This window comes from Pogona vitticeps, chromosome 4 (genome assembly GCF_051106095.1).
Source record: "Pogona vitticeps strain Pit_001003342236 chromosome 4, PviZW2.1, whole genome shotgun sequence".
Lineage (NCBI taxonomy): Eukaryota > Metazoa > Chordata > Lepidosauria > Squamata > Agamidae > Pogona > Pogona vitticeps.
In genome coordinates, this window is record NC_135786.1 from 163966387 (window position 1) to 163988472 (window position 22086).

The 22086-nt window shown below is 39.4% G+C and overlaps 2 protein-coding genes across 3 annotated transcripts in view; one reads left to right on the plus strand and one right to left on the minus strand.

Moving 5' to 3' along the window:
• Positions 1–15579, plus strand: part of DTNBP1 (dystrobrevin binding protein 1) — a 69527-nt gene extending 53948 nt beyond the window's left edge. The window contains exons 8-10 of the mRNA XM_020798588.3: positions 8009–8164; positions 8920–9063; positions 12433–15579. Of these exons, the coding sequence (XP_020654247.3) occupies positions 8009–8164; positions 8920–9063; positions 12433–12680 (548 nt within the window). The 3' untranslated portion in view covers positions 12681–15579. The remainder of the gene's footprint in view (positions 1–8008; positions 8165–8919; positions 9064–12432) is intronic.
• Positions 14060–22086, minus strand: part of JARID2 (jumonji and AT-rich interaction domain containing 2) — a 239667-nt gene continuing 231640 nt past the window's right edge. For both annotated transcript variants that reach the window (XM_020798586.3, XM_078393492.1), the window contains exons 15-18: positions 20803–20933; positions 18111–18291; positions 17078–17185; positions 14060–15930 (exon numbers count right to left, since the gene is read on the minus strand). In XM_020798586.3, the coding sequence (XP_020654245.3) occupies positions 15757–15930; positions 17078–17185; positions 18111–18291; positions 20803–20933 (594 nt within the window). In that variant the 3' untranslated portion in view covers positions 14060–15756. The remainder of the gene's footprint in view (positions 15931–17077; positions 17186–18110; positions 18292–20802; positions 20934–22086) is intronic.

Below are 22086 nucleotides of genomic sequence, written 5' to 3' on the forward strand. Positions count from 1 at the left end.
TTTGGTCTTAGCTGTACAGGAAGCCATCTTCAGCATGGGAAAAGCAAGTTTAAAATCCAGGGTCCTGCAGGCTAAGTGAGTGCTGCAGAGTTCTCTTTTGTCTTTTGTGTCGGTCAAGAGGGTAGGTATCATCTGCACAAATATGTATTTGCAGACCAGCTGCATCCTTAATAAAAACCCTTATTATTATGTCATATTTTCCCCTCATCCAGCAAACACAAAGAGAGAACAAATGGAAACCTTTCTAATTTTAAACATAGTACTGTACTGTATTATTATTAATATACAAGTGCTGCAGATCTTATATGTTCTTAAATTACATAAAAGTATGGGACTGGATTTATACCTTATGGGCTCTTCTTTTTTATCTTGAAATTGTATAAATAGAGACAACATGGGTGTCTTTACTTCTGGTAACTCCATGGAAAATTAAATAAAATTATTTCCTCTAGACTCCATAGTAATGTTTCCGGTATTATATCTGGAACACTGGGTTTCCTCCAGCTGTTTTTACAAATAACATGCTTGGAATGTAAAGTCTTTAGCTGTGTATTTTAGTCTTAATTCTGTTGATCTGTAGCAATTTTGAAAGTACATGTGTTGCTGATACAGGTAAGTAAAATAAGTGTTCAAGGGAGTTATGAAAATACTTCCACTGAAGTAATATTCTTACTGCAGGAATGTTTTTTTTTCTGTTACACAAATCTAATTTCACAGACGTAGATTCTGCTTTCAGTAGGAAATTGTGTTTACTACTTTAGTTCAATCAACTTTATGAGAAAGCTGTGCTGAAAAGTATTTTTGTGTTTGAATTTTTTATTTATGTTTTGTTGTCTTTGAGAAGCTGTAAGCTATAATCAATCTAATGAAGGTTGTGGTAGGATACAGAAGTTGAACAGATCAGCAGTAATACATCAGATAAAGTCAGCTGCTTGTTGAATTGGGAACAGCAGCTATTTTCATGCAGCCATGGTAGAAAGAGTCAAGAAGTGTGGAGAAGGAGAGCTCTTCCAATACATATGGAAGAAATAAAAGCGATGATTACATAATAAGTAAGATTGCTGAATTGCAGCCTCAGTAACTGACCTTAATGGCATTAATTAAATCAGATTGATGGCTAATGAAATATACTTAATTCAGCAGATGTAAATCTGTAAAACAAGTAGTCACTAAATAGTTCTGGAACTGGGATCCGATGAAGCCACTGGATGTTTAGCAGTGGACTGTAGACAACAAAAGTTAGCTGTTATGGGACAATAAAATGCGGTCCTACCGCCAATGTCAAAGTGCACCTAATGCTGGAGTATTTTAAAAGAAACTGCTTATGTGTTTGGTCCATCAGTCCCCGTGGTGGAACAGTAGGCCATCAATCTTCTCTCTACACAGCAGTATTACTTCCTTTTAAATGTTTTGAGAGGCTAGAAGAGGAAGCGCATTTCTATTTGTGCTCATTTTCTTCCCTGCTGTGTGTAAAATCTGGGTACTGTGTTTTTTCCTACAAGAGGTAGGTAGGAGTGAGCAGGGTTCAGTCTGCTAGTAGCATTTTGATTTCCATTTTGCCAGTTATGGTTGGCTATGGCTGTTGTGTAGCTGTATCTTTTCTCAGTGACTTAGAAACAATAGGGTTTTGTGGGATTTCTGGCTTGCAGGATGGCAGCCATGGAGACGTGAATTTTGTAAGTGAAGGAATCTTTACATCTTCATTGCTGAAGGAGAAATTTAATTTCTGATGGTTCTGTAAAGTAGCTATGTACTCTCTTATATTCATCAATGCTATCTGCAAGTGTTTGATTGTACATTTGGTCCTGGTTAGTCAGGCGAGTTCCTAGAGCAATTTGAATATCATCTTCATATTTGTCTAGACGATATTCTCCCAGGGCTTGCGAACTTGCCACAGGAACAACTTGTGTGAGCTAACTGACCAATATGGAATGTTTTTGTTCACCCTGTTCCTTTTACCTTAAGTGAAGATGGAAAAATGTGTATAGTTGGTGACTCTCTGTATTACAAGGACAAGAGAACAGAACATATGGAACTCTAGATAACTACTGTACTTTGTGTTAAAGCTACATTACTTACATGAAATGTAGATTCATTGATAATATCACATTACAGTTTTCGTTATGAACAACTTCCTAAAGCTTGCGCAGCTGATGTGTGGACAGTGTTTTGAAAATACACTTGCACTTTTCTTGTGCTCTTTCCGTTGACACAGAATGCCAATAAGTATGGGAAGATGTGCAGTTGAGTAGCATTTATTTTCACAAAACTAAATAAGCAGGCTTTTTTTATTTGGACAGAAACCTTAATGGCATTTCCTATCTGGTCCTTGTTCCCATTCTGCTCTGCAGCACTTTATTTGTGTGATAGCCACATGCAGCCATTTTCAGGATGTTGTGCCACCAATAAATATTCACATAGTCAGGATATTTTTGTTTTGCTTCTTTGTAACTTGCCATAGAGCTGGTTTGATAGATTTCTTGAATCAGTTGGGTGTTTATTGCAAGAGTTCACATGCTTGTTTAGAGTAGAACAAAGTGTGCAATCACAGGGCTTGGTGTTTTTCAAATATCTGGGGTGGAAGGGAAACTGCTGTTTGCAAATTACTGTAAACCCTTTTGGAGCAAGATACTGTTGTTTGAATAATCATTGATTATTTTTCTGTGCTTAAACATTTGAGCAAGCATTTCTTAAGGGGCCAATAAAGATTTGCAAGTAAATGGTGCAAGAGGAAACTGCTAGGAGTTTAAAAATACCAAAGCTGTAAAGGTAGTTTGCACATATGAACTGTTTTATTCATGCTAGCCCAGAGGCACTTGGAGGATTGGAGGTGTTCCGGACAGCACCCCCACCCTTGTGCATTTCCAAGCTGTTCTAGGAGGGAGTGGCCTAGACTGGAAGGAAGGGAAAGGGAAGGACTCATAAATCAAATACAAATACTGTACAGTTGACAATGGAGCAGCACAAAGAATTCCTTTGCTTTTTAACCACACTTCAGGCATACCACTGTGATTCTGCCAGGGTGTTTGAAAGATTCAGGTGGTAAGTGTCCTCTACCTATGGAGTATCATTAATATCCAAGAGTCCTGCTGTTTCAGACTAAATTCTGCTTTTTCTGATTAAAAAGTGACCAGTTAGCTGCCTAAGTGACACATTGCTTGTGGACTGGACACTTGTTCAAAATGATGTGTTGTGGCTGGAGTTCTTCTCAGTATGCTCCGACAACACTGAAGAACAGAGGCAGCCATTTGAGTCCACACAGCAGCACAAACGCAGACTATTGAATTTATATTTCCTACTAGTACGACAAGCAATTGAACAGGAAAGGCAACTGAAGCAGCAAAATCATCATAATGAGGAGATAACCAGAGGACATTTTTTGGGGTGGGTGTGTGCTTTTAACCTATAAAATGTGTGCATTTTTCAACACAGATACATTTTCTCACAGACTCTATATGCACATGTGCGTACAGAATTCTCTCTCTGTGTGTGTGCTCTTCCCCTTCTTACTCATTAGCATAAAATTCTCACTTCTCTCTCCTGAGTTCTCATGTATATTTTGTTCTTACAATACACTTTTGCTCTTACAACAAACACTTTTTCCATTGCTCACTTTGCTTCCCCATATCTGACAGCATTTGCATTTGCATGCACTTTGTCCCCTTCTGCACAGCTCCTGTGGTGCTGGGACTTGTGCCCTAGGCTCGCTATGTTTGCCACTGCAACTCTATGCTGCCTGCAGGAGATAGATATGCCCCTTTCTCCATCCCTTGGCAGCAGTCATCTCTTCTCCTGGTTTTTTCAGCACTTGTAACATGCAGATATACCATCCTCCCTAGCATCAGGCACTGCTGGACACAAAGCAGAGGTACTGTATAATGCTGTCTGTTTCTTATGAAGGCGCTTCCCAGCCATTGAGACGCTGATGCATTTGCTGAATTTGAGTAGTTGCTAATCTGTCATGTTAGTATGTTGCTGTAGCTGCTCATGTCTTTGGTCCATAGATGGGTCAGTCAACTCATTTCTGGAATTTGTGCTGGTAGTATGAGAAATTTTCTTTCACATATATATTTCCTTATTCTGGATGTGTGCCAGTTAAGAAGTCATATGCATGGGCCCATTTGCGGGTGACTTTCCTGTTCAGGAAGGATATATTAGGTTCTTCATTGATCCTTTATTCAGGCACATGGAGCTTTTCTGCCTGTCTGATGTGTTTCCTGTCATCTGAAGCATACAGTTTTATTTAGTGTAGAGTCAAACCATGGCAGTGACACAAGTGCACTGTTGCGTATCTGAGTGAAGGAGATCCTGCAGAAGATAACTCATGGTGCATTTAAAAATAAACAGTACTGGTCTGCTTGGTAAAAAGTCAAACTAACTCATGAAAATGTGTAATACAGTGGTGCCTCGCTTGACGAGGATAATTCGTTCCGTTTAAATCGCTGTTAAGCAAAATCCTCATCAAGCGAAATTAAAAAACCCATTTACATGCATTGAAAACCGGTTCAATGCATTCCAATGGGCGGAATACCTGCTCCTCTTACGAAGATCCTCCATAGGGTGGCCATTTTCCGGTGCCTGTAAAGCGAGGAATCCGTTCTAAAGCACAGCGGGGAGCCATTTTGCACAGTGGGTGACCATTTTAAAGCCGCCGATCAGCTGTTTTAAAATAGTTGTCTAGCGAAAAATCGGTTCCTGAAGCAGGGGACCGATCATCGTTAAGCAAACATCATTTTGCAATTGCAAAAACTTCATCGTCAAGCAGTTTCATCATTTAAGAAGGTAATCGTTAAGTGAGGCACCACTGTATTTTAATTGAAATATTCAGGAATGTAGAAGTTTTGTGCTGGATGTTTATGTTTGGCAGCTAAATCATTGGAGTGTTATAAACTTTCTTGTCCTTATGTCAGACCCTTAGTGATTATAATGGTCAGCATTTTTATTTTAATATTTGATTGGAAACATTACAATCTTTTAACATTTTAAAATAAGTAATGGCTATTTAAGGTAATGAAGTTTCCCCTAATTCATTAATTTCTAATATGTACTTGGGCTCTTCTAAGACTCTTGGTGACCAGAATTTTGTTGGATTCTTCCAGTATAAGCAGGCAATTATACCAGAAAGCCTTCCTACACTGCAGACTGGGTGCTGCACTCCCGTTTGCTTGCTTCAGAGAAACAGCTGTGTGCAGAAGGGAAAACCAACAGTGTGTGTGCCCTTGGACACACATTTGTTCTGAGTAGCATTTTGGCTTCTAAAGCCCGATGCTCTTACACAGTTTCAGGACTTGCATTCTCGGGAGCACTTCCATGTGAAAAAAAGCCACAGCGTGTAAGTGGTGATGTAGACACTGTATTTGCTCTTGATGCCCTTTGGGGGATTATTTCATGTAACCACATTCATGAGGATAAAAATGTTTGCCTCAGGATAAATGTTGTAAAAGGGTAAAATGCATCTCAATTTGCTGAATGTTTTTCTTTTATGTTTTTGAAAATGAATCTAAGTGCAGTCTATTTTTTGCTTAGTTCAAATAATTCCTGAAGCAATATTTTGATATTTTCAGTAAACTGACTTCAGAGGACAGACCAGAGTCCATGGAGCAGCATATAGGCATGTGAATAAGAAAGTACACCCTCTTTGAATTCTCTGGTTTTACATCTTAGGACATACTAAAAACCATCTTGTCCTTAGCAGGTCTGAAAATTAGGCAAATACAACCTCATGTGAACAAAAACACATGCCATACTACACCAGTCAAGATTTCTTTAACAAAAATAAAGCCAAAATGGAGTGGCCATGTGTGAAAAATTAAGTACACCCTATGATTCCATAGCTTGTAGAACCACAATAACTTTAAGTAGTTGTTTTCTGCATGTATTCTCGAAGGCTTTCATGGCCGGGATCTGATGGTTGTTGTGGGTTTTTCGGGCTCTTTGGCCGTGTTCTGAAGGTTGTTCTTCCTAACGTTTCGCCAGTCGCTGTGGCCGGCATCTTCAGAGGACTGGAGTCGGAACTCTGTCCATGCTCTGTTGCTGTTTGTTGGATAGTTGAGTATTTATACCTGTGGGAACAGCTTTTGTCCTTTTCAGGAGATAGGCTGATCAGCGTGTTTTTGTTGTGGATGTATTGTTGTGATAAGTGGGAGAGATTATCTGTCACTGTGGTTGATGGGTGTCTTTAGCTGGTCTCTTTTGTGCAATGATCTCTGGTCCTTGTGGCTGGGTAGAGTTTGTTGACCTTCTGCAGGCTGTATTTTCCAGTGATGGAAACTGAGCTTCACAGTTCCGATTTGCATGGTCTACCAGTGTTTTGATTATGCCTCTTTTTGTTGTGGGTGGTGGTTGAAATTTTTGTGTAGGTACTGGTCTGTGTGGGTGGGTTTTCTGTAGACCTTGCATTTCAATAGGTCAGTTTTCCGTGTGTTTTCTGTATGACTTTATCAGTATCTCACATTATTGTGGAGGAATTTGGGCCCACTCTTCTTTACAACATGGCTTCGGTTCATTGAGGTTTGTGGGCATTTGTTTATGGAAGGCTCTCTTAAGGTCCCACCACAGCATTTGAATTGGGCCATATGAAACACAGCCCAGTTGAGTTTCAAATGCAGTTTGTCATCAAGAAGAGTGGGTAGGCAGCTGTTCATAGGAAATACCATAGCACTTTTGCTCAAGATAACATTTTCGGTTGTTACTAGAGATGGGGGTATTTGTATTCATGTATGAATATCCTCGCAGAGCTGAACTTAATGAGGGTCACCCCCCCCCAAAGGCTGGACCATCCACTCATGCATCCTGCTGTGACAGTGGCCCCACTCATCCTTCCAACTCTCTTCCTGCTTGGCTGGCGGGGGGGGGGGGACAAGTCTCCCTGCACGGCTGATGATTGGCCAGCCAAATGGGAAGGATGGCAGGACGCATGAGTGGATGGCCCGGCCCCAGGGGCTGGACCCTTGTTAAGTCCAGCTGTGCAGGGATGTTCATATTTATATATGAATACCCCCATCCCTAGTTGTGACTCAGGAATAACCCTCCAATGTCACATATGGAAGAGGCTGGTTCCTCTGGGGCAGGTGGAATGGGAAATAAAATCGCCTTACTATATCTTAGAGTGGAGGTGACAGCAAGGGAGATCTCTGCAGACATTCAAGTAACAGTTGACCTTTGTAGCAAAGAATCACATGGATGATAAATTTTGGAGCATGCTGAGTATGCCGTTAGTCCTGTAAAACCCTCCCCAGCCTGAAATTGCAGTTTTTATGATTCCTTGGAAAGTACAGCAGTTAAACATGTCTGGTTAGTCTGGATGTTGTGTTAATTCTAGCTATTTATGCTTCAGTGGTTTAAATACACTCAGCTAAGTGGGAGAGGACAGACCCAGCATCAATTAATGGTTAGAGTGATGCACTGGGACTCAGGCGGTCCGGGTTTGAAACCTCACTCTGCCATGGGAACTGAAGGGTGTGTGGAACTGGTAAAACCACTCTTTAAATATCTCACTTACTTTGAAAGAGTTGCTGTAATTCACTTCCAATTTGATGGCACACAACAGACAGAACTGGGAGTGGAGTGGGCTTCAGTGTACCTTTAATGGTAGTTGCTAGGGAATATGAGCAGGATGGTGCTGTTTCCTGTGTTCTACTTGTACACTTCCTACAAGTTTCAAGTGGAAACAGAATGCTGGACTTAATAGGTCTGTTGTCTCATTGAGCATACTGCTTCTTATATTCTTAAAAGGTTACATAAATTCCACTTGTTCCCAGGTTGCTGTGTTTGTTTGAGGATAAAGGAAAACAGATACTGCAATTAAAATTCAGATCTCTGAGCAACATTAAGGGGAAATCATTGGTTTTCTGTATTTGGTAGTTCTCTAACCTTGATACAATTTCTGATTATTAATTTCACCAGTGTTTACTTTATTGAGAGGGGGTGGGGATATATGAAATGTAAATGTTTTTGAAAATGTTGAAAGCAGAGTCCTTCAGTTGTAATGTCCATTTCCTTACTAAAGCTGAACTTGATGCAGAACACACTCAAAAGGTGCTGGATATGGAGCACACCCAGCAGCTGAAGTTAAAGGAGCGGCAGAAATTCTTTGAAGAAGCTTTCCAGCAGGACATGGAGCAGTACCTGTCTACAGGTTATCTGCAAGTAGCTGAAAGGCGAGGTAAGGGTTGAAATTTGTTTGTGATTCTTCAGGTCTCTAATACTTGGCCTAAATTGCAATAGGAAACTTGTGTAGCCATTGTAACACTCTGCTGCTGGTTTTAAGCTGATTTCATGTGTAGGTCTGTATTCTACACTTCCTTTAGGTAATTTGAAGCGGTGGACATGCCCTGCCATTTCTCCCTTCCAAGCAATGAAATCAACATAGATTTGACCATACAGTATCAGAATGTGTTCTGAAACACAGAGCTATCCTAGCAGCAAAAATAGTGTGACAACAGTAGAGGCAATACAAAGTAATACTTTGGATTTCCCTACCTGTCTTGTAGAATGAGACAGTTGTAAAGTTGGAAGGGAAGCCACAGGACATCTAACCCAGTTCCCTGTCAATGCATGAAATTCACAAATAAAGCTGCCCTGGCAGAGGGTTGCCCAAACTCTGTTTGGAAGCCTCTAATGAGGGAGAGTATATCATCTTATAAAGTAGTCCCTTTCACTGTCCAAGTTTTAAGAAACCTCACGTTGTATTGTTTGGGTGACGGCAAGTCTTGATAGTTGTTGGGTACTGATACAGTGTCAATAATAAATTGACTATTTGTGTTTAAAATATCAGAGCCTGCCTATTCAGAAAAACACAGTCTTTGGATATTGTGACTGGTATAATCAGTTTAGTTCCTGTGAATGTATTTTGACATCTGTAGAGACATATGTGAGTAAACTTGCTAGTTCACAGATTTTTCTTTTTCCTGATTGCAGAGCCGATAGGAAGCATGTCTTCTATGGAAGTGAACGTGGACATGTTGGAACAAATGGACCTTGTGGACATGTCTGACCAAGAAGCCTTAGATGTCTTTCTCAATTCTGGAGGAGAGGATAGCGCTATGCCATCACCTCTGATAGGTAGAAAATGAGCTGCATGGTGGATTTAAACAAAGGATTTTTAAAATTAAAATAAAGAAAGACCCCTCCCAGGCTGTCCTTTGTCATGGGCTAGCCCTTTCTCCCCTGTAAGGGTTGATCTGCTGGTTATTAATTTTTGGTAGGTCTGTTGTTTTAACCTTACACCTGCAACATAAAATATTATGTAGGGCTTCTACCACCACTTTTTGTGGTTTCTTTACAACTAATTCAGAACAATCAGTGCATATGTGGAGATTAAGATGTACTGTATATACATTTTGTTTACACAGCACCCTTAATAGGTGCTTGGGATTTAAGAATTCTGAATGTGATCTTGTGTACTTCAGTAAGTATAATCCCAGTATCTGTTTCTTGCTTCCCTTTATTGTGTGAACTGTTTATTTATTTTCCTTCCTGTGGACTTTTTAAAATACTTCCCAAGATAGGATGTCCACCTCAACTCCTTAATATCATCAGGTCCTTTCATGAGGAAATGAAGGGCACTGTAGTTTTTGATGGCTCAACATCAGATCCCTTTGACATCCAAAGCGGAGTAAAACAAGGATGTGTCCTTGCGCCGACCCTGTTTGGGATCTTCTTTGCTGTCATGCTGAAGCAGGTCTTTGGAACTGCAACAGAAGGTGTCTATCTCCGGACTAGATCAGATGGAAAGCTCTTTAATCTCACTAGATTGAGAGCGAAGACCAAAGTCCAACTGAAATGCATGCGGGACTTCCTCTTTGCTGATGATGCAGTCATTGTTGCCCACTATGCTAAAGACCTCCAACAACACACAAATCATTTTAGCAAGGCCTGCCAAGACTTTGGATTAACAATCAGCCTGAAGAAAACACAAGTCATGTGCCAGGGCATGGACTCACCTCCCTCTATTACTATCTCCATGCAAGAACTGGAGGTTGTTCATGAATTTGTGTACCTTGGCTCAACAATCTGACACTCTCTCCCTAGATGTCGAGCTGGATAAACACATTGGGAAAGCAGCTACCATGTTCTCTAGACTCACAAAGAGAGTATGGCTTAATAAGAAGTTGACGGCATACACCAAAATCCAGGTCTATAGAGCCTGTGTCCTGAGCACACTCCTATACTGCAGCGAGTCCTGGACCCTTTGTGCACGGCAGGAGAGGAAGATAAACACCTTCCATATGCGTTGTCTCCGATGCATTTTTGGTATCACCTGGCAGGACAAAGTTCCAAATAGAGTAGTCCTAGAACGAGCTGGAATTTTCAGCATGTATACATTACTGAAACAGTGACATCTACGTTGGCTTGGGCATGTTGTGAGAATGGCTGATGGTCGGATTCCAAAAGATCTCCTGTATGGAGAGTTAGTGCAGGGAAGCCGCCCCCGAGGGAGACCACAGCTGTGTTACAAGGACATCTGCAAGTGGGATCTGAAGGCCTTAGGAATGGACCTCAACAGATGGGAAACCTTGACGTCTGAGCGTTCAGCCTGGAGGCAGGCGGTGCATCATGGCCTCTCCCAATTTGAAGAGACACTTGTACAGCAGACTGAGGCAAAGAGGCAGTCCCAAAAGAAGCAAAACCAGGGAGCTGGACAGGGGACAGATTGGATTTGTCTCCAGTGTGGAAGGGATTGTCACTCTCGAATTGGCCTTCTCAGCCACACAAGACACTGTTCCAAGACCTCCACACAGAGCACGATACCATAGTCTCTCGAGACTGAAGGATGCCTACATGTACATGGACTAAAATCAGCATTGTCTTGTCACAGTGTAGCTTTCTACCCCTCTGCTGCCACACCCCTCTGCTGTTGCCTGGAAATTCACTCTGGAAGGATTCCCACTTAATTTCGAGTTTTTGGGGAGAGCTGCAATATAGAATGAGTTTTTCTATCTCCTGGTTCTGTTAGATTGTGTCATTCCACTGGCAGAAGGTCACTATTGAGTCCTTTCCTATCTCATATAGGTAGTATTATTTATTTATTTATTTATTTAATTTATATGCCGCCCACACTACCCAAAGGTCTCTGGGCGGCTTACAAAATTTAAAATGCAATAAAAATTCAAAACAATTAAAATACAAAAAAATATATATAAAAATTGCCATCGGACAGTGTTATCACATGAAAAGATAGACTAAAATACTTATGAAATGTGAGGGGGCATACTCACTTCTGTGATATACTGTTTATCACTAAAATCAAGATGTATTTTTGCACCTAGTACATGCTGCCATATTCATGAGAGGAAGATAAACAGATATGCTCCAGCTGATTCAGAAGTATTAGTAATTTCTCAGCTACTGTATCTGGTCAAACAACACACATGGATGGTGCACATAACCTATTTTGACCTCCCACTTTTTTTTTTTTTTTGATTGAAGAAGCACTGCAGAGGAGGATGGGGGGGATTAGAGGGAGATAACAGAGACAGTGTTCCTTTCTCTTCATGATTTTCTCACTGGATTTCTGTCATCCCCCCCCAAACACCACTTGCTACTATTGCATAGTTGGATGCAAGATGTAGTTTGGCCCCTATAATTTTCAGTTAATCTGGATAAGGTGCGTGCTCTCATCCTATCTTTAGATGTTGCTGTCTCAAGCCCCTCTTCCCCACTAAAATGTGGATTCCTCAGTTTTCATGACTTTGTAAAAACATTTCAGTTGTCCCTGACACCATTTTCACATGGATGTGTCATTACTGTAGGTGAGGTTTCATTTAGGTTAATATAGATGTTACTTCAAATGTATCATGGGAAACAACTCATAATTTCTGTTGCATAAGATTGTACACTGTGATTTATGTTCCTGCCTATCCAATAAATTTAAATCTGTGTGCATACAGTATATAAATGTCAAAATACACTGTGACAATGAAAACTTTGTTCAGTTCTTCCTCCATCCCGCTTTTGTGATGAAGGAGCCCTTAGAGAAACTCTGGTTTTCATAATGAGAAAATATTATCCCAACTGGTTTTGTTCCATAGTTGAATAGAATAATTTACAAGTCCAGTTTTCTTGTACAGAATCTTAAGAGACTTAAATTAGTTATTATGCATTAAGCAAGCTAGGCTCAAGGATACTTTCATACAACTATATATAATACAACGTCCAAACCGTGAACACATTTGCTAATAATCCAGAACTCCTTCATGCTTGCACATCCAACACCCCGAGAAATTGAGTGCCATTTTTAGAGTATATATTCAAATGTTTTATTGCTTTTCTCAACTCTTCTGTACAAAATACACAAGGGAATATGTCAGACTTCTAATTTTTCTAATAAAGTGAGTTTTCAAATAAAAGGGTAAATACATTCATGATATAATGACTTGTCACTCAACTTCTATCACTTATGTAAACCATTTTCCTCTCATTGTTTTGAAGGGTCAGATTCCAGCACTTGTCAAAATGAAATCAGTCTGCAAGTTCCCCCTCAGTCGGATATAAAGGAGTTGTCTTCCTCAGCGCCAGCCTGGACTGATCCTGCCAGCCAAGATGTCAGTGAAGGAGAATCGCCTGTGATCCAGTCAGATGAGGAAGATGTGCAAGTGGACACTGCCCTTGTTGCTGTAAATACAGAAATGAAAGGTCCTTCTGATGTTAGTGATGAGAGCGATTCACAAACAAATTGAATCTTATAAGAGTGTGCTATAGGAATTAGGACCCTGGAGTATATGAATGAAAAAATGATTGAGCTTGTCTGTGATTACTGTTATGATCTATCGTGAAAGAAATTGCCATACATAAAATTCAGGTTTGAGTCATGTGAAATGCTAATTTGTATTTTTAAAAAGGAAGGAAACAAGAAAAAAAAGCACTGAATTAGCAATAAAATATTGGCTTGTGAACAGTAAATCCTGTATATAGAGGGCTATCCAAAGAAAAATTCATGAAACATTTTATTTTAACTTTCTTAAGGGAAATATACTGAAGCCATGTTTATTCATTGTAGTCACAATGTATGTGTTTTCATTGTTGTGGCTAAAGACTGATAAAATATCTGCACCTTTAAGGTTCTAGCAGTAGAAAAATGGCCTCCGATGTTTTATCTTCTTCAGGATGTAAAAAATGAATCCAAATTACTGTAGAGCAAGAATGTGGGATTGTACTGGCTCCTACAGAGTGGATTTTCTTTTTGTTACTGAAATAGAGTGTTCTACATACCTAAAAATGAAGAAGTGAAGTGGGAAATTAATTACAATGTACTCTATTAGGTATTATACAGTGATAGCAGCTGCCAAATATCCATTTTAGCTTGTTCTGGTAGCATAGCAAATTATGCCATCTTCCTGTCACTGGTTTGGCCTATTTAAAGATGGATATTCTTACTTGAATGAATAAGAAAGACACATGGGAAAGGTTCTGCTTATCTCTTTCATAATTTTATCCTACCCCTGACCAATGTGACTGCATTAGAGGGCAAAAGATTGAAGAACTATCCTATCCTAACAAGTTCAAGACAATGTTTGGACTTACTGTGCGATCTCTGCTAGTATAGCACTAATCCAACAAACTGTTTAGTACTGCCTGTTATATATATTGAACTTGGGGCTTTTTCTACATTGGTAGCTATTCCCTTACTAGTGATTGTTACAGGAGTCACTTCAGCTGCTTAGCATAGTTTAAACAAAGAGCTCTGTGTAAAACAGAGGCCATAGGAAGTATAAGAGCAGAGGGGATAGTGAAAAGTGTTCACCATTCATAATTCACCTGAGAATCAGATTCAAGAGCGTAGTGCAGACAATTAGGAATGTTGAACCTTCCAGATGGGGTTGGCCTGTTGTGGCTCTCTGATTAACCCTACCAGTATAGCAAATGGTAAGGGAAGAAGGCCACATGTTCTCCATGCCATATCTACTTTATTGGTAACATATTTCTCTGTCAGTGAGAACCAGTGATGACTGCTCCATGTTACCTCCTTTTGCTAACCTAACAGAATGAGCCCATATTAGGGAATAGTTATCTTTTAACTATTTAATCTCTACTACTCTTTCAGAAGAAAGACAATGTGTCCAAAAAGTGTGTTTTTATTAAACCTTGTAGTACAAACCTGAAAAGTAAACAAAAACTGGCAATAAACATGTCTTTCCTCACAAGGAAAGCAAGCAGAGCAGTGCTAATAAATTAAATGTCAAACTGTAAGCCATAGTCAGAAGTTTACTGTCAAGAAGGAAAAAAATACACAGCAAGGCCATAAAAACCAGACAACCACATTGGAAAACACTCGACTCTGTATGTTATTGTTAAATATTCCAAAACATTTCAGTCTTCTGCAACAACCAACAATATGTATTTTATAAGACTTTCCTGACAGTCACTCACCACTGGCAAGCTCAGTGCAATATGGGTAGCTCTACGGTCTTGTTGAATTCAATTATGAAACAAGAGTTTGTGAAAACATTTTCCCTTTTTTATTCCACACATACTGTACACACAACTGGAAAAGGGCAACAACTACTCCATTATTATTTTTGTTGTTGTTCAGTGATGTAAGCAGCACTTATAAATGTTACAAGAAAAACCCTGTAAGCATCCAATCCAACCGATGAAGAAAGTGAAACGTAAGGCTTTTCTTCATCTTGTCTCTTTGCCACCCTTCCCCACCCTCCCAAGAAAAGGCTCAAGTATTTAAAACAATTTACAGGTTTATGTACAAAAGGTATGATTTCTTTTTGTTACAACATGAAGAAGAAAAAAAATAGACAAGATGAGAGCAAATGCATTTTTCACATTCAAAACAAATATGCAAGTCTGCTAGTGGCTCTAAATGTGATCATATAACAAAAACAAAATTAATGCTGACTGTGAAAAGGTATGAAAGAAACAGCAGTGGAATGGAAATGGAATGTTAAAGATTGCACGTCTATGACAAGAAGCACTTATGGCTTCAATCATTTTTTAAAGGATGCTATTGAAGGGTTTTTGATAAAGTAGCCAACAGCACCAAAAAAATAACAGAATGGATTTCCTAATGAAATCAGGCACAGTTTTCGCTCACATGACTCCTCAAGGTAGGCAGTCTTTTTCTTCTCTTTCTTCTCCTCCTCGAACAGATGCATAGTGAAGTGCTGGTAACAGAGAACATTTTCTCCAAATCTCCCATTTTGCCTAGGGTTAGAAAACTAAATCCATCTTCAGCTGCCATAACCTCTTAAATAAAATCGTGTATTCTCCAATTTAAAAAGGTACAAAACTTATCCTGCCTGTTACAGAATACAAGCCAGAAGTATAGCAATTTCTTTCAAGTTTTGTCTCCTATCCCTTTTCTCTCTATAGAAAAAAAATCTGCTGACATGACTGGAGAACAAATTATAAACACGCCAAACTTCAACCTATAAAAAAAACTGGGAGGGGGATAAAAGCCTTTTTTACAGTTACTGACAGAAAAGGCTTTTTAATTTCAGGCAGAGGGACAAAATATAAATGAATTTTATCAGCCCCTCTCTGCTTTTAAAACAGTGAACATACAGCAGGTTAAAAAAAACCTGCTATATCTAACTATCCTAAGTAAAAAATAAAATAAAAATAAAATTCAACAGTTTAATGCTAAAACAAAATTAGTTCTCTAAAACCAGAAGAAAATCTTCTTTAGAGCTAGTGCAAAGACAGCTTGTATTCTACAGCAAGTACTCCAAACTATGATATAATAATTACAAAATATATATATAAAATTGACAAAAATGAGAGAGTGTGTTGGCATCTTCATGATTAACTTGAAGCACTTTTGGATGAACTGGAGGATGAAAGTCTTGATGGCACGTCAACTGTTGCTCTTTTCCGAGGTCCTCTTTTTGGTGTAGGCTTGCTGATACAGTTCTCAATGGTGCCATTTTTGCCAGATACTTTTCCACAAATTTGATTGACTAAACTGATTATTTGTTCCTGTTTGCCAAGGAGAAATAATGAAAGAATCAATATTTTCACTGCCTTTTAAAGAATAAACTTTAGATGTCAAGCAACAAATGCAGGGCCACATTTCAGTGAGTAACAGCATTTGCAGTAATGGCTGGATTCAGGTGTAACATTTACTTGTGTTTCAGCACGACATGAATCTTCCTCACCCCTTCCAGTGCAGTCACAAGGAGATCAAAAAGTTTTCTTTTTCTTTTTAACCGACTGCAGTTTAGTATTACATCCAAACACAGACAGTTAACCTTGTCCTATTTCAGTGAATCATAGTTATGATTAACAACAATTTAGGGACTTGAAGAAACACTAAGCTGCAGAAGAAATGAATGGGGAACACAAAAGCCCAGTACTTGTTCAAAATGCAAAAAACATAGAATCTAGCCCAACTAGCTTGATATTCCATTCCAACAGTGGCTACCAGTGTGGTGGGAAGCCCACAAGTGAGACATGAGCAAAACAGCACCTTCCCACTTGTACTCCTTTAGAGTTGGTATTCACAGACATACTGACTTCTTTGGTACTGGAGGTCACATATAGTCCTTATGACTAGTGGCTGTTGATAAGCTGATCCTCCATGATCAACAGGTATGTTTAGCATTTTTTCTGAACACAGTCAATAGCAGTCCTTAGTTAAGTCTGGGCCTGTATCCAGTTATATCCTTGCAATAGCAGAGCTGCAGCATTAGCAGTTTATATTTTTAGGTTTAGAGCAAGTGTGGCAGACATTTTAGCACAAGTAGATTTATAACCGTGTGACAGTTTAATCTAGCACAACTATGCTACAAGACATTTTCACTGTATTAGCTTCATGCTGGTGCCAATACTTAATATTTGATTTACTCTTTTTTAAAAAAAGAATCTCTATGTACCCCATTTAAACAGTGTTCCGTAAACTTCAGTATGCTTGCCTGTCATTAAAAAAACATGGGATACAAGACAAGAACTATTAAATAACAAATGTTCCCCCAAAACAGAAATTAAAAGTAGGTTTCTAACACGGCTTAAAGAATTTGCAACAACAAATCAGAATTTTCAACTTTATATGCCACAGACACAACAGTTCCAGCCTGTCTGCTGTTCTCCATTTTTTCCTTCTATTAGTTAATACAATTCTACGCACCTCATCATAACGATACATTAGTTTCAGTCCACGACAAGACTTCTGTTTTTCTACATGCCTTAGGGCACATTCGAGGCAGAAGACAACATTTTCATTTTCCTGTACAACCTGTAAACATTTGTTTTAAAAAAATGAACAAGCTACATATCATATAGTATTTCAATTATTCTAATAAAGGTTTATATGGTGGTCTCAATACAGGTCCAATCTTTGCTTCCTAATAGGTCTCAACTATTTAGATCTCACTTTCAAAATTTAAAGACTGAATAGTTTTGCTTTGTAAATCCAGACTATTGTTATTAATCTGAATATGGTAAAGTTAATAGCCACACAGAAGCAGCTGGATATTACTAGCTACTGTATATGGTTGATACAGCCTAAGTAATTTTAATCAAAATCTACTGAGCAATAAAAATAGAGTCAATATCTGTAATTTTAAACTGTTCTTCCAAGCAAAGAGGAGTCTCTTCATGCAAGAGCAGGTGTCAAAGAAATGTTGAGGGTATGTCTTTAAACTGCATTTGTCCTTGAGAAATCACACTTTTGAGAACTAGGAGTCATGATGCATAATAAGCAATTTAAAAAATGAATATTTTTTCTGTTTGTAACTGGTACACTTTAGCGACATCAATACTGACATAGCCTTTGCTCACATTGCCTATCATCTTTCGTAATATGTAATTTCAGGGAGATGACTGAGTACGTACATTCTAGGCCAAATAATGCAACTTTGTTCTGTAGCGATTCCATTCACCACTGCTCTCCAGGAGATTTCAACCTCTGTGTCATTGAAATATAGCCAGTATGTTAGCTAGAGCAGTGGTCCCCAACCTTGGACCCCCAGATGTTCTTGGACTTCAGCTCCCAGAAATCCTGGCCAGCAGAGGTGGTGGTGAAGGCTTCTGGGAGTTGTAGTCTAAGAATATCTGGAGGCCCAAGGTTGGGGACCACTGAGCTAGAGGCTACCCTCTAACTAGGGAGCACTGGAAATACGTTTGTAGGGAGAATTCCAGAATCTAGCAGCCTCTCTTACCATGGATAGGTAACACAGGTGCTGGCAAATCTGACAGCGCCTCTCAGACGTCTCTAACTGCCATTTCCGAGGCTTCTTCTTCCCATCCACTCCCAAACTGCTGCTATCGTGGCTCCCGTAGCGGGCCAAAGAATGGAGGCCTGCCTCGTAGAGTTGCCGCCGCTGCCTCAATTCTGTGTCCCTGTAAAACAAAGAAAAGTTAGAAACGAGACAGCACTCATAGAAGGCTCAGGAAGCTGCACCCAGCAGGCCTCATTTCAACATCTTATCGGAGGTTTTAATAACTTAACTGGTCGCTACCATTCAATGTGCATGTTACAAGGAAGCAATGACACCTAAATGCCATCTAAGATTCTGTCCATGACCACTGTTAACAAAATCTGGCATTCTCTGGACAGAAACCATGAGATGTGGAATTCTTGGTGGAGGTCGCGTTGAAGCTGCTAGGAGAAGGCATACTATCAGGTAAACTGGGATACCACCAGGATAAATTAACATTTAGTTGAAGCATTTCTGCCAATGGAATACATTAGCCCATCCATTGTGCCAGGAAAGGATCCAACTGTAGGATATTCAAAGGGGAAATGGCACGACAGAATCTAAAGGAAGTTCACAATCCCTAGCAGTCCAACAGTTGGTGAGGTTGACCTGCTACACCATGTGCAAAGGGGACTAAGCAAAACATTCAGCAGAGAGGAGGAGGAAATGGAAACTCATATGCATTGCAGGCAGCATCGCATAGCAAGCAAAACAGTCAGGGCTCATCTAAAAAGAGCATTTTATTCCGCCACCCTTCTGTTGGCTGATGCCATTTAGTTCCTTCTGAGCACAGAGTTACCAGGGTTTCTGTTAATAAGTCTTCCAAAACCCCACTCATCTTTTTAGGAAACCAACCTTCTTCAAAAATAGTTAAAAGGATTTTTAAAACTTGTACAAATGCTTCAAAAATGATCTTCTCTTGTAGATTTTTGTTTCAATGTTGTTGATTTCATAAGTCAGTGTTAAACTGAAAGATTACAAAGGGAACTCTTGGCAATGGACATACACTCTTAATCTACTTCAGAGATATGCTGTCTAAGAACAACTATTTTAAAAATCTTGAGGAAGCTCTTCAAAAATTAATTGCTCTGCTGCATATTTGTTTTTTGCTGTTACTATGTAAGTCGATTAGCATTAAACTGAAAGGTTCTGCCTCAGGGTGGATAAAAAAATTGACGTTAAACCAATTTAAATCACAATTTAAATTTTAAAAATCAATTTTTAAAAATTTAAATAATAAAAAATCTGATTTTTAAAATTTAATTCGTGATTTTATTTCAAATCCACTCTGTCCCAATCCAAGAAGCTCTTGCTGTCTGAACCATGCCCTTGGCACAAAATGAAATACTATAGGAGGTGACTTTACAAGACCCACAAAAGTCACTCTTTATCAATTTAAAATTAGTGTTATCTGGATGGTGGAAAAAGAACCACTGCCACAAACGCACAATCAGGTACATATAATGGAACAAACGCTCCATCTGGATAAGCCCTAAGTTGACATCAGCAGACAGTGAAACAAAAGCACTAAAACATCAGTCATCAGGAAGAGGGAAGTTTTGTAGTCTTCCTTATCAAGATGCCCAACTGATGGACTGGAAAACACTCTCCAGCCCCAGCCAACCTGGCCAATAGTCAGGGATGACAGGTGTTGTAGTCTAAAACATATGGAATACATCTGGCTGGGAAAGACTATTCCACAGGATCTCTCTTGGGAGAAACAGCGTACATTTGAACAAGCTTGAGAACTATTCAAAACAGGTGAACAAAAAACAAGCACAAATGGGGAAAAAAACCTTCTCATCTGCAATCTTTCCTCCTTTTGAGGAAATATGCCTGTTGATGTGAAAACCAAACACTGACAAAGAGGCTCCAGTTGGAGAGCTCCAAATGGGCCTCACAAGTCTTCCACTTTGTGTGCAAACACACAGTGGAGACCTGTCAAACAGGCATCATTATCTGCAAATTAAGACATTAGCTTGTTAAATACAATTTGTAGATTCCAGCCATCAGATTTTCTATGGATCTTGATCTATTCGGTGTGCTACCGATCAGCACTACCCCAGTCGTCTCACACTTGAACTGTGGGTAGCGAAGCTACATAGTAAGGGAACAAGAGAAAACAGTATTACATATGAAATATGGCACCTCTCTCTTCCTTTCAAACATATCTGTGGGTGGCAGCAACGGAAGAAACATTTAAAAATAGGTCCTTCAGTGTCACTAGGAAGTGCTTGTGGTTCTTTCATACTAAGGGCAGACTGAAATATCTGCTTCCTGGCTTAACTGGTGATTTCAAAAACAAGAAGGACCCTACATAAATCATATGGTGCCTCTTAAGTAGAAGTTTATAACCTTGGCAGATCAGCAGGCATGTTAGGAATGATTCCCGTTGTTGAAATGAAAAGCAAAAATGATGATACTTGGAAGGCAGAGGTCTTTGCTGTGACGCTCAGCACTTCAAGAGCAAACTAGGTATGGAACTTTCTTCTCCCATGTGTGGGTGTGTTCAAGAAGGCTGATGGGTTGGCTCATGGCACTCACTATACTTGCCCTTAAAGATATTTTCTTTGCAAAAACAAAAAACAAACAAAAACAAACAAAAACAAAAAACAAAAAAAACCCTAGATAAAACAATACCAGTTTTGGTTACCTGAGCTCTCCTAGAAGTATTGATATTGTACTCAGAGCAGTTCCATTTTCTTTCTTTGCTTCTGCTGTTGCAATCTGATAAAGCAGTTTCTCCATTGAAAATGGCTTGGGTATATGTCGCCGCTTCATTTCCTACATTAAAACATCAACAACATAGTATCAGTTTTCCATTGATGTACAATCAAACATCGTTTTGGAAACGAAAGGGGGTAAAAACATACACTATGGGGACAAGATTTCCTGACAAAAATAAATCTGTGACTAGAGAAATATAAACAAAGACTTCCTCCTCAGCATGCCTTAGGTTAAACAGGGACACCACTTAAGAGCTTGAGAATTCAGAGTACACTATGCATAGAACACGCTTGCAGTCGTGGAGGTGTTCCTAAATATTTATCTTTCACTGGATCAGACTCAAAGCCCATCTGGTGACAGCTAACATTAGGTGTTTTTTCCTAGCACCACTAATCAGAAATTTATTCACAATCATGTTCCATTCAGTATCATGCTCAATGACTGGACTGAGCTAACCTCACTGGATTTGCTCATTCCTTTTAAAAGATAGCTACATTTTATGCAAATACATGTTTCCTTTGATATACAGTGGTGCCTCGCATAACAGGTGCCCCGTTTAACGATGAATCCGCATAGCTACGATGTTTTTGCAGTCGCTTTTGCGATTGCATAACGATGTTTCCTATGGGAAAAAATCGCTTTGCGATGATCGGTAAGCTGTTTCGCTTACCAATTTTCGCATAGCGATGATTTTTCCCCAGCTGATCGGCGGTTCCAAAATGGCCACTGGGTAAAACAGGGATGGATTCATCGCTTACCGGGCAGCTAAAATGGTCGCTGTATGGAGAATTTTCGATTAAAAGGTAAGTTTTAAGCCCATAGGAAAGCATTGAAAGGGTTTCAATGCATTCCTATGGGCTTTTTTATTTCGCATAGCGATGAATCCGTATAGCGATGATTTTTGCTGCACGGATTATTGTCGCTATGCGGGGCACCACTTTATCCCAAAACTCCACCTCTGAGTGTTCCTAGGTTCTTTCCTGAGAGGAAGTTCTACATGCACTCTCTCTACAATCTCCCCACAAGTATTTTTGTTATCCTGTTCTTAGTATTTTATCAAGCTTTTACCAACAACTTCCTCAATGTCTTAACTTGCCAGTAACCTTGTATCAGAAGTCCTCGACTGGGAGATAAAAACATTATACAATCATCATCATCTTAGAACTGTGAACCCTAAGGATTAACGAGTGTAGCCCCTGTCAAGGAGGCA